Source organism: Harpia harpyja, chromosome 17, assembly GCF_026419915.1.
Source record: "Harpia harpyja isolate bHarHar1 chromosome 17, bHarHar1 primary haplotype, whole genome shotgun sequence".
Classification (NCBI taxonomy): domain Eukaryota; kingdom Metazoa; phylum Chordata; class Aves; order Accipitriformes; family Accipitridae; genus Harpia; species Harpia harpyja.
The window spans coordinates 24,427,955-24,440,790 of record NC_068956.1 but is presented as its reverse complement, the minus strand read 5'-3'; the positions used below and the strand labels follow the sequence as shown (position 1 = coordinate 24,440,790).

Below are 12,836 nucleotides of genomic sequence, written 5' to 3'. Positions count from 1 at the left end.
AGTACTAGTGCACAAGTCAGATCAAATATGTAATTTAAGCCACTGACTCTAATCATGCTTTTAAACCGCTGCATTTAAAGTTAATCTGCCCTGAGGCAGGCAGTAAATTGTAACTTTGAAACACCTTCCTTTTTAGACAGCAAACATAACAGGTGTGCAAAATCTTCCATGACATTTGTCCTTCTTTTATATCTCTATGATAAAAATACAGCACCCATAGTAGAATAACATGATTCAGCAAAAACCAGCATGCACTCAAATCAATACTTTTAATAAGTCTGTTTGCTAGTAGAAAGAACTAATGTTACTTACTGCTATTTCTCTGCATGCAGACATAGAAATTCCAGTACCTTCTATTTGCTTTAGCGCATAATCTTTATCATCCTTCCTGTGAAAGAAGAAAATAAGTTTCTTTTTAAAATTGCACCATGAATTCAAAGTGAGCTCTTCACCACCATTCAGAGGACAGTTTCTAATTAATACAAATTCTGCATCTTATTTTCTTTTTATTCTTTCCTAGTTTAATACCTGGATACCCAGCTAAACCATAAGCTAACCACACCACCTTGATAAAGCTAAAATATAAATTTGCTCTCACTACATAAATAGGGATTTTTTGAAAAACTTTTTTTTAAGTTCAATGATCGACATCTCTTCCATTCCTTCCTTCTCTTTAGAAGAAAACAAAGCAAACATTTAATACATACTAGAAATAAATCTAGCTAGGGCTACATCTCCCATAAATGCATTACTCTAGGACACAGTAAGTCTCCCCCATATTTTAATGAATTCTTGAGTAGCCCAGCAGCAGCATTACAGTAACATCTTCTTTCCTCTAGGTCACAAAAAGTGCCTTAAAATTTTGTTCCTACCAAACTAATAAAACTACCAAGATTAATAAAAACACCACAAGGTATCTGTGCAATCTGAAGAATGCAGAGAAATGTTTGTTCAGCTTTAAACATGTATAACAGTTAAAAACAACACCACCACCCCCTCATACTTTAGTCAGTATGTACTTTACAGTCATTTATTTAAAATGCAAGCCTATTAGTAACTCCAGCTACCACAAGCAAAATGAAGAAGAGATAACACTGCAGCAAAAGATGACACTGAACTCTTGCCCACGCTCAGTCTCAAAGAGCTCAAACGTTTAAGAGATGGAGTGCTTGTCCTTCCCACTTGTGGGCTGGCATCCACAGCACTCCTGGGGGACATGGTACTTAACAGTATTGCCTTCAATATTTGGAGCACTCATATAGCCCCAATCTCCAAGTTACATAAGAATCCTCATTAATTTTTAATGAATCCAGCTTTCACAGCTGTTAAGAGCCACCTTGAAAAAAACGCAACTCAAACATCCTGAAGGCAAATAAAACAAAACTCTAGTTAAGCATTTAAAATGTATGCACTTGTTTCCTCCAGCTCTCACTAAACATTTGCAAGGCTTTGAATTACTGTATTTCTACCAGAAACACAGTTTCCCCTATTCATAACTACCTATTTAATCCCTCAAATTATCAGGTCCTGTCCAAGAGATTTTTCACTGGGTTCAAAGACAACCCACTGTTAGCAATAACCTTTCAAAACAGAGGAGAGAGGAAAAAGTGGGAAATTAATGGACAAAATCTGAACACAGTTAATGAGGAGGAAGAATGAAACAGCAAGTGGGCGAGAGCAGATTTCAGTAAGAGGGTAATTACATGGATTCAGCAAGATAAAAAAGGGTAAAAGATACAGGATCTGACACAAATAGGAAGAAAAAAAAAAAATAAGGAGGACAACAACAGAAGGCATTAAAAAGCTTCCATATAATAAACCCCTAAAACTTCCCAGTCTGGAAGAGAAAGAGCCAGTGCTGAGCACAAACTCATACATGACCAAAACAAGGTGTGAGTAGGGAACAATTCCCTATTTCTCACCCTAGAGGAAAACAAGTTCCATGAAGCCCGAAAACAAGAAACCATTATGGTATTAAACACATAAACTGTGCAACTCATGATGAGATAGTATTATAGGGATCAAAAGTATAAACAGATTTCAAATCAAATTACACAAATTTATGGTGTGTAGGGGAGTTATGGACCGCTCCATGAGCAGCTACAGCTCCACGAGCACCAATCTGCTTTCCAGCACTGAGATTTCCTATGCTGATGATAGAAAAAGATACAGGGAAATTTTCTCAGCTAAAAATCATTTTACCCTCTCTCTGCCTTAGCTAGCAATGGCTCACGGCCATTACTGGATACAAATATGAAGCAAAATGGATTGGACCAGAGGTTATTCTCACTGCCCTATGTGCTCATCTACTTAGTTTTCAAGGTGCTTGGAGAGATCCCTATTTCATGGGAAGTGCTATCACACAACTGCTACTGTTACAAGCATCACCACTGACAGAATACCGAGCAAAATGGGTCAGACTAAAGGTTATTCTCATTGCCCTGTTGCTTATCCGCTTAGATTTCAAGGTATTTGAAGGAGAACTCAGTATAACAAGAAGTGCTACCATACAACTGGTATTATTACAAGCATTTCTGGTAGCACTGTCTACAATGAAGCCTGCCTTACATTTAAGATTGTACAACTATTTTTTAATTGGTCAATTTTTTGCCAAATCAAGTCTGGACTAAAATTTTCCATACCAGATGGCAGACTTGCTCTGGAAATTTTTAGAAAAAATATTTCAGCTGTTTCACAGAACAAAACTGGAAGAACACACTTTCAGTTGTGTATGTTAACCCTTTTAAAATCATTGCTTTAATGCTGAAATTTAACAGGGTTTAAGAACGTACCATTTGGTCTCCTCAAAACAATGGATGAAATAAGAAGTCTCTTGAAAATTAATCTTCTCACATTAAACGGCAGTTAAAGAGTTGAGATCCAGAGATCCCATGCCCAACCTTGCTTTGCCCTTACAGCAACCCCAGGCTGCAGGGAATTAACCACTCGCTCGTTTGCCCTGCTCTGGTGCTGCATGCAGGAACCAAGAGCAAGCGGCCTCTACCCTGCCAACCTATCCAAGTAGTTCAGCAGAAATACAAGCATGGTAAAAAGAAGGAAAAGAAACTACAATTTAGGGATAAAGCACATTTTTAGCACCACACTACACTCTCCTCCAGAACCTGAAAAAAATAACCTAAGGCTTCCAAGACTTAAATTCTCTGAATCGTGCACACACAGTCGAGATAAAAAGTAATAAACCAATTCTTAACCCTCTCTAACATCTGTTCTGCACTGAGGCTGGTAACACACCACGGTTACCCACTACACCACTAGTACCAGCTCCTACTTCTACCTTTGAGCCAAGTGAGATTTTCTTTATAAAACTTAGTGTAATTTCTTGGGAACCAAGGGAACTGGGGGAATAGTTTTCAAAGGGAGTGATAAGAGTTTACAAAAGTGTTATGAAGCCAAAAGAGAGTCCAGAGTGACCAAACTTATTCTACAAAACTTGCAAAAATATTTTGCCAATAGTCTGTTTAGAATCATAACACAGCCCAAATGGCTTCCCTATGGTTTCGGATATGGGCAATTTCCTTCTCTGAAGATAGAGAGATGTTCAATGCCAAGATGGGAAAAAGCAAACAATAAGAAAAAATAAGAGAGAAAAAAACCTGTTTATAAACATCTTCCACAGCCAACTGTAAGTAACAAAATTGGCCACTTAACAGCTTGCATTTTAAAGGCGCAGTAAGACTCAAAGCATAATTCAACTAAATTTCTTCCTTCTAACAGAGAGGTCCTGTTGGGAAAACCTGTCCACTTTCTCTGCTGCCCGGGAATGAGACGTCAAGTAACATCAGCAGCTCCTCCACCTACCAGCAGGCTTAGAAAACCTGGTCACTCTGCAAACTTATTTTCCTACCAATACATTCATACTTTCCTGCACTTTAGTAGGCTGGCATCTTGAACACACTAATACTCCCCTCTAAGTAACAGGCAGTTGTGAGAGCGGTAAGAATAAGAAAACTCACTTCGTACACTGGTGCTGGAAATAGCAGTATTTACTGTAGCCACGTAAAAACTACATAACCTTGCTTTAAAATGTCATTTCCTCAGAGAGACAACATTAACATCAGAGGCATAAACTTGGGGGGGGGGGGGGGGGGGGGGAAAGGGGGGTAGCTGCAACATCACTTCCAGTGGAGTTTAATGACAAGAACAAATAAATACACCTGCAAAATCACCATAAAAGAGCATAACTACCTAGTGTTGTTCTTACAGCTTGAATAAACTAAAACAAAAAACGCCATCTTTAAGGGAATTAAGCTATTATTGTAATGCTGCTTCAAAATATTAATTTTTTTAAAGTTCTGCTGAATCTGGAAGTACAACAGCACCTTAAGAGACATACAGTCTATCTGAAAAAACCTAAAATCAAAAGGAATAGGAACAGATGCCTGCTGAATGTGAGCACATTGCAAACCTTTAGTATTAAAATGCCTGGTATTTCTACTCTCTATTTAGAGGGATACTTTAAGCATAAATATATCAGCAAGTGGGAGAAAATATCCTACACACGGAGAAAAAGGAGGCTTATTACATAAAAGGTAGTTTTAAAAAAAAAATCAGTTCTACTGTTACTTCATCTCACATATCATGTTTTATAGAAACGTATTGGCACAACACTAGAATATATGCTCTATTCAGATCACTAGATCAGTTTAAAATTCAATTGAGTAATAAAAATGGCAGAATAAAGTAACAAAACCTTAAAATCAGTGGTAATAATTCTAAATTCACATTACAGTTAAAAAAAAGATCTCATTCAAAATTAACAGGTCACAATTTAGGAATAGTTTTGTCTTTATAAACAAGGAAACATAGAACTTGACTGTAGTTAAACATCTGAGGGAAGTAGGCTCTACAGTCTTACAACTACCACAGGGAACTGTAAATGCAGCATCTCTTCTACAGAAAACTCTAAGGAATCTGTTAATTGTTTACGGTTCTTATTCCCTAAAGAATACGAAAAGCCTGATAATTAAAAGATAAGCCTACCAATAAAACACATGGGTTTTTTTTTTTTAATTCTACCCTTGAGAATTCCATTAACATCAATAGTAGTCAGAGTAACGGATCCTGAGTAAGCACAACTGTCACACTACTGCTGGAGTGATTCAGCTTCAGCCGTACTAACTCAAAATTCTCTGATTAAATACAGCATTTTGATTTTACTAGCTGAAAATTAATTTGTGCTGTAGAGCACCTTCGCTTTGAACAACTCACCTAGATGAACACTGAGTAACTCCAAGCCCTAAACTGTAAAAACAGTAGCACATCTTCACTATTAACAGCAAAATACGGCCAGGAGCTTTCATTCGGGCTAGGGAGCCAGGTAAGGCAATAATACGAAATCCTTATTACCTACCAGAATGTCATGCAAGGAAACAGATGAATCAGAGGTTTTATTATAGTTTACTTCTAAGTATCAGAATAGTGTTCAACAGCAAAGATTTAAACTACAAGTGAAGAGAAAGATAACATGAAGTTAAACTGTGGCATTCCCGTTAGTTTTCTTTGTCGCTCCTCTCCTATGCGTTTTACTGAAATTTAACATAATACATGGACACGCTCCACGTGTAGATTTGAGATGGAAGGAGGAACTTAGCAAAACACATAGCTATAGGTTACAATATGAAAATAAAACACTTATGACAGCAAATTATTACATTTAGGAGACTTGGCATTTTCACTCTGTGGCATCATCCCCTGCCTCCTCCCCCAAGTCACAGTAGTGTTATTTTTTGGTTTTGTTTTAAATCAGATTTTTAAAAAAAATTAAAATCACTCTAGTCACACATGACATCCAGTGAAGCCTATTGGAAGAAGTAGTAATTCAGTTCTTTGGAAGCATATGAATACACAAATGCAAATTTTGAAGCTGAAAGGCTTTATACATTTATACTAAATGCCAATGCTGTATACACAGCAGACACTTAAATACCCACCGAAACAATGCATCATTTTCTAGAAAGCACAGCAAGGTGAGGGCAGCCTCACTCTCGTGAGTACCCACTCAAACGATGACTTGGAAGAATAGAACCTCTGTTTCCTCTTTCAACACCACATTCATGGCACCAAATAGCCTTGCCAGAATAAGATATTTATACCATGAGTTGTATTTATATTTGCATTTTGCACCTATTAACTACCAACCCAGAAAATGGGCGTGGTGGAGAACCAAGTGACAAAGGACACAAAAGAAGCTGAGGATCTCAATGCCCTCTTGGCATTGGTTTTCACATCGCAGTCCACTTGCACAACTACCACCCTCCCAAGGCTAGCGGCACAGTCCTGGTGAAAGGACATAGAGGAAAATCAAATTAGGGATGACTTCAGCAAAGCGGACAGACACACGCACAAGTCCACGTGACCGGGTGGGCTGCATTCAAGGGTGCTTAACGGAGCCGGCAAATGTCATTGCAAAACCACTCTATCATCTGCGAAAGGTCATGGTGATCATGGCAGACTCCTGACAACTAGAAAAGGGCAAATATCAGGACCCTCTTCGAGAAGGGCAAAAGGTTCAATGATATTATAGGCCAATCAGCCTAACCTCAGTCCTTGAAAAGGTTATGCAGCAAACCCTCCTGGGAAGCTATTTTCAGGCCCATGAAAGAAATGACTGGAAACAGCTGGCAAGGATTTTCCAAGGGTGAGCTGTGCCTTATCAACCTCATTGTCCTGTACAATGAGAGGACTAGCTCTATAGACAATGGAAAAGCACTGGATGTTACACTGGCCTTAGCAAAGCTTGTGACATGATCTCATAGTATACTCACAGCCAAATTAGAGAGCTTGGACAGCTGAACTACAGAACAGATGAAAAAAATTGATTGGACTGCCAGACTTAATCGGTTGTAATCAATGGTACAAATCCAACAGGCTGCCAGTTACTAGTGCATCCCTCAGGGGCAGATACTGGGCCTGATATAACATCTTCATTAATGAAAGGACAACAGGATGGAAGGCGTCCTCAGCAAATCCACAGATGATGCTAAATTGGGGACAATGGTTGATGCACCGAGGAACTGAGTCGCCGTTTGGACAGACCTCAACAGACAGGAAAAATGGGCAGACAAGAACCTCAGAAAGTTCAAAGACGAGTGCAAAGACCTGTCTCTGTTTCGGAACAACCCCACGCAACGGGACACACTGTCAAATGGGTCAAAAGCAGCTTTACAGAGCAAGACCTGGGCGTCCTGGGGACAAGCTGAACATGACACAGCAATGTGCCCCCATGGCAAAGGCAGCCAGCCAAATCCTGGGCTGTATTAGCACGAGTGTACCCAGCAGGTGGAAAATGATGATTATTCACCTATATTCAGTACTGTGAAACTACATCTGGGAGCTCCATATTCAGTTTTAGGCTTTCCAGCACAAGAAAGACACTGACATACTGAGCAAGTCCAGCAGAGCAGCAGGAGTCTGAAGTACGTGACACATAAGGAGAGGCTGAGAGAGCCAGGTTTGTTCAGCCTTCAGAGAAGGCTAAGGAGGGATCCTATCGCTGCCCTCAGTTAGCTCACGGGCAGGTACAGGGAAGGAGTCAGACTCTTCTTGGAGGTGCCCAGCAAACTGATGAGAGGCAGCAGTCACAAATGGCAAAAAGAGAAATTCCAATTAGATAGCATGAAGAAAAAAAACCCCATGGCTAGTCAAAAAGTATAAGGGATTTGACAGAGTTCTCCGTGCTGAGAGATATTTAAAACTCAGCTGGGTAAAACCCTGAGCAGCCTGAGCTAATTTCGAAGTTGGTCCTGCTTTGAGTGGAAGGTTGAACCAGGTGCCCTCTAGAGATCCCTTCCAACCTGAAGTACTCTATGTGGGATTGTAAAATAAACTACATTGTTTATTATTCCTCTGAGACTGTAAAGAGTTTCATAGCTGTCTAGTACACTCATCATATATTTTCAAGACACACAGCTAATTCTTAATACTGTTTTCCATGTCTGACAACATTTCCAAAACTTAGCTAGAAAAGAACAGGGCAATTCTGGATGCATACATACATAACTTTGAGGACCATTTACTACAGAGAAACGTAAAACTTTTCATTTTCAATGTAATTTAGATTAGTGTGAGGACACAACTCGGAATTTCATATCTTATTGGAATGCTAATCTTTCTTTATTCAATATTTAGAGTTTGTTCTAGTATTTGCAATGTGTGCAATGGTAACTGTCTCCAAGGAAATTATTCTGTGACTCGTTGTAAAACTAAAGCAATGCACAGATACCGCTACTTGTAAGCAGCATAAAAAAGAAACCCAAAGGTTACATTTTTGTGAAAAAGAACAAGCCTTTAGAATTACATTTTTCCTCAATAATATAAATACTGGTATCTGAACCTCCAGATCTTAGTATAGTCTGCAGGTGATTTGTATGGATGCCACACAAACCAAGAATAAATTCATTCTACCTACTGGATTTCAATGGCTTTCACGTACATTCCACGAACTTCCAATGTACTTTGTGCTTACACACAGAAAACCACGGAGACCTAACAAAACCCCTTTACCCCTAAAGGAAGCTGACTTATGTCCCCAAAGACCATCGCACCCCAACAAGATAAACGTATTCTAGAAGTGGACACTAGAGCACTGTACCGGTTTTGGCTGGGATGGAGTTAGTTTTCTTCATAGTAGCTCCTATGGGGCTACATTTTGGATTTGTGACCAAAATCACACTGATAACACACCCATGTTTTACTTATAGCTGAGCAGTGCTTACACAGTGTCAAAGTCTTTCCTGCTCCTCGGATTGCCTCACCAGCGAGGAGGCTGGGGGGGCACAAGGAGTTGGGAGGGGACACAGCCGGGACAGCTGACCCCAACTGGCCAAGGGATATCCCAGACCATCCGATGTCATCCTCAGCAATAAAAACTGCAGGGAAAAGAAGGAGGAAGCGTGGGCATTCGGGGCGATGGCGTTTGTCTTCCCAAGTCCCCGTTAGGCGTGATGGAGCCCTGCTTTCCTGGAGATGGCTGAACACCTGCCTGCCCATGGGAAGTGGGGAATGAATTCCTTGGTTTGCTTTGCTTGCGTGCACGGCCTTTGCTTTACCTATTAAACTGTCTTTATCTCAACCCACGAGTTTTCTCACTTTTACCCTTCCGATTCTGTCCCCCATCCTACCGCATGGAGAGAGTGGCTGCGTGGGGCTGAGCTGCCTACCAGGGTTAAACCTCAACAAGCACATCCAAGATATACAGCCTTTATAACTGAAGAATGCACCAAAGTATTGTTCAGTCAGGTTTATAGTCACAGTCCAGCTGACTGAGACTGAAAAAGTTCCAAATTGTAAAACATCTAAATGCATGAAACCCAGTGGTTATCGTTGCATACATTTAAATGTACAAAGCTGGACAGGTATAGCTGTGCAGATTGAGATATAACAGTTCTGTGAGGATAGAGGGTAACAGCCAAATAACAAAGATTGTGTGCATCAGCAGAAAATAAATTGCATAGGAAAAAAATTGGTACTAACAACTTGGTACACAGGCTGAGAAAATTGCATTATAAGCACCCGACTTCCCAGAAAGCACATTTTAGGTCAAAACTTTTGTCAAACTAATTAGTACACACAGTAAGTCTGATCATTGACCCTGTATCTTCAGGTAAACCTAAAATAACGAGCAAAATCTTATAAATCATTCTCTAAAAAAAATAAATATCTGAGCTAACAGTGATGCAATGATAACCACTCCATCCTTTTGTAATTCCATTTTTACAAAACCTGCTGGGTTTCATACATTTAAAGGTTTTACAATTATGTTGATAAAAAGAACTGAAAACTAACAGTGAAGTTTTGCACAATAGCTTGCTTTGAGTCAACGGTTTGCTGCTGAAAGAACCCCATCTTCATCCACACACACACTCCGGTCCTTTGCGCTAGAGCCCAGGCACTCATTTGCAGATGGAGATGAGCTTATTCACAGAGTGGAAAAGCATTTCCAATTTTTTGTTTGGTACACTTTCTGCCACATTAATGAGCTGAAGTGGCCTGCTGAATGCTCAGATGAGCACTGGAGCTATCTAAAGGCAGAGAGCAGACATAGCAGAAGCACAGTGGTTTCTGCCCACATTCAGGATGAAGTTAGTTTATCTTCTAACTAGTACTTTCTTTCCACGTCAGCTTGATGCAGTACCCTCACCTTTGCCAGAAAGCTGCAGTTAAACGCAACACCCACTGCAGAAATAATTCTGTTCACTGGAAAAAACTCACCATAGCTAAAGAAGTAGACTTTCTCAAAACATGGGAACAAGATAAACTAGATTTATGCCCTTCACTTATAGCTTTTTGAGGGTCACTAAAGTTATTTTACTTTTACCGATGCTCTATGCGTTATATATATATAATTTCCAAAATGAGATTATTCTAAAAATACCTAATTTTCCAAGGGCCACTTTTTATTGGGTTTTGTGAGCAAACAAAAAACACAATTCAGTTATATTGGCTAAAACAAGTTGGATAAAGTAAGACCAGAAGATAAACATTAGCTCAAATTGCTGCTTCTTCATTTGACTGAACTTAAAAACATTTTGAAAAATGGTGTAGTCCTATAACATGCATTAAACCTACACAAGAGAGGTTAACATTATCTTCTCTCTTATAAACTGCCTCCTACACAACCAAAGCGTGACTATTTTTAAAAGTTCAGATTTATTCAAGCCCAGAGTATTTAAATGTACTTACAACCAGCTTAAACTTTATCCCATCATAGATTCTAGCTTGTTCCTTTCACAGAAGAAATCTGCCAAAAATCAGATGAAAACCCAGATTCTGTCATGAAAGCCTCTTATGTATTAATAAATGAGAACGGATCACAAATAATGCAACCCAGTCAGAAAAGCTGGGAGTCCAAGCTACTTTGTCAAGGATTTCAGCTAAAATGAGTAGTTCACAACTATTCTTCTCTCCTCTACAAAGTTACCTGTGAAGACTTTCCAGGAAGAGGTGAAAAGAATAAAGAACAGTTGGTACCAGTTAATCTGCAGATGAGGATAAATACAGTTCATAAAGTAGTGTGACTTCTTATGTATTTGCGCTTCCCACTAGAAGCGGCACCTCGCACCCGTTCTAACGCGGCTGCCACCATCAGTACGTGCTTTACAGTTTCACACACTCGTAACAGTGCTCACTCCCAAACGGGAAATTTCAGACTGCTTCCATATTTCTACAGTAATAAGCGTCATCTACTTTTTCTCTAACTTCAAACATGAGATATGCAAGAAAAATACGAATCAAAAAAATGCACGGAAGCACGTTCAAAAAAATATGTAGCGAGCAACTGTCTAGAATCAGCCGGAGCTGGATCGGGAGCCTGCAAACACGGGAGCATCCCTGCCGCACCAGACCTCCGCACACGACCAGGAGCAGAGCTGCGCTGGCTGGCACACGGGTTTGATGAATGACCGGCGGCAGCGGCTGGGAAGGGGCAACAGCCAGCACCCCCCCGCCAACACCACCAACCGCCTCGGGAGTCAGCGCTGGTCCAGACCCACCCAACAGCAGCGCAACCCCTGAGGAGCCATCGTCTTCTCCAACAGGTACATTTCCAAGGGCTCGTCCTCATTTTCGTAGGTGTTGCTGATGGGCAGGGGCTCTCAGATGATATTAGTACGTAACTATTGTCAGGAAGACCAGCTACATCTTGGCTGGTTTCACAGCAGAATATGACAAAAATAGAATAAAGATTAGGGTAAGGCAAGAAAAAAAAAATGCACCCCATCCTTCATCTCCTTAGGTTCCTTTTCCTTTGTGTTTAAACAGTTCAAGAGCAACTACAAGCGAACAATACGGCGGAAATCCAGAACCCCAAATTTCAATTTCACCTTAAGATAATAGTAGTTCTGGATACCAGACGAAGCAGAAATGTGTCAGTACGAAAGCACCACTACATGCTTGCTCTAGTTTTGCTTCACTTCCTAAGGATATGCTAGAGTTAACTGTCAAAGACAGCTGGATAGGCCTTTCCTATGAACTAGAGCAACCACTCCCATTCATCAATACAGCCCTTAATTTTATAAAGACGTGCCATAGATTACAGCTACATCAAGTTTCAATCAATGCGCTGTATGATTACGCTAAGTTTTGGTGAGCCTTAGGAAGTGTTTGCACAGTCATATCATTAAATTTAAATAAATCGCAAAACTCAGAGAAGTTCACAGAAACTTCATATTTAATTTTAATTACCCTGCTGTTCTCTCCTTTCCCTCTTTTTCTTCCAGAGAGGTAACACAAATATCACTATCTTAATGCAAGGCAGAGATTATCTTCAACTTTGTCAGTAACTTCTAGCTGAATTAAAATTTAACTTAAAGAAGGACTAATAGAAAGATCATGTTTTAATGTAAATACTAAACAACCTAGCAGAAGAAAAAATTTAAAGACTTATCTCTAAGGTAATATTTCAACAGATTTGCATGGTTAGGGTTTTTCTGCCTTTTAAAGATATGTACGTGATGCACAAAAAAAAGCAAACAGGTAAAAGACAGCATATTCCAAAACGGGGGAAAAAAAGCCAGTTTGTGCTCTTTCTTGTTGCTATTTGCCCCCCTCCTCAGAAACATACATTTTATCCTGAAAGAAAAGTAATGCTTCAGCGTGACTAAGTCTTGCTAACACTGCAGTACGCCATTTTTAGATACGGTGTGCTTTAAGAAAAAGACAAAAAAACCTCCTTTACAAAAGGATAGAAGAGTACAAGGAACTCGGTTTGTGACTGAAGCACGTTTCACGGACTTGGATCTAAATTTACAAGATGTCACATAAAAATAAAAAGCCATATTACTCACCATGATACTAACATAAAGAAATTATTGCAGGGG

The 12,836-nt window shown here is 39.7% G+C and overlaps 1 protein-coding gene across 3 annotated transcripts in view; it reads right to left on the bottom strand.

The window, feature by feature from the left end:
- Window positions 1–12,836, bottom strand: part of CDK8 (cyclin dependent kinase 8) — an 87,869-nt gene that overhangs the window by 59,203 nt on the left and 15,830 nt on the right. For all 3 annotated transcript variants that reach the window (XM_052812553.1, XM_052812552.1, XM_052812554.1), the window contains exon 2: window positions 313–388. In XM_052812553.1, the coding sequence (XP_052668513.1) occupies window positions 313–388 (76 nt within the window). The remainder of the gene's footprint in view (window positions 1–312; window positions 389–12,836) is intronic.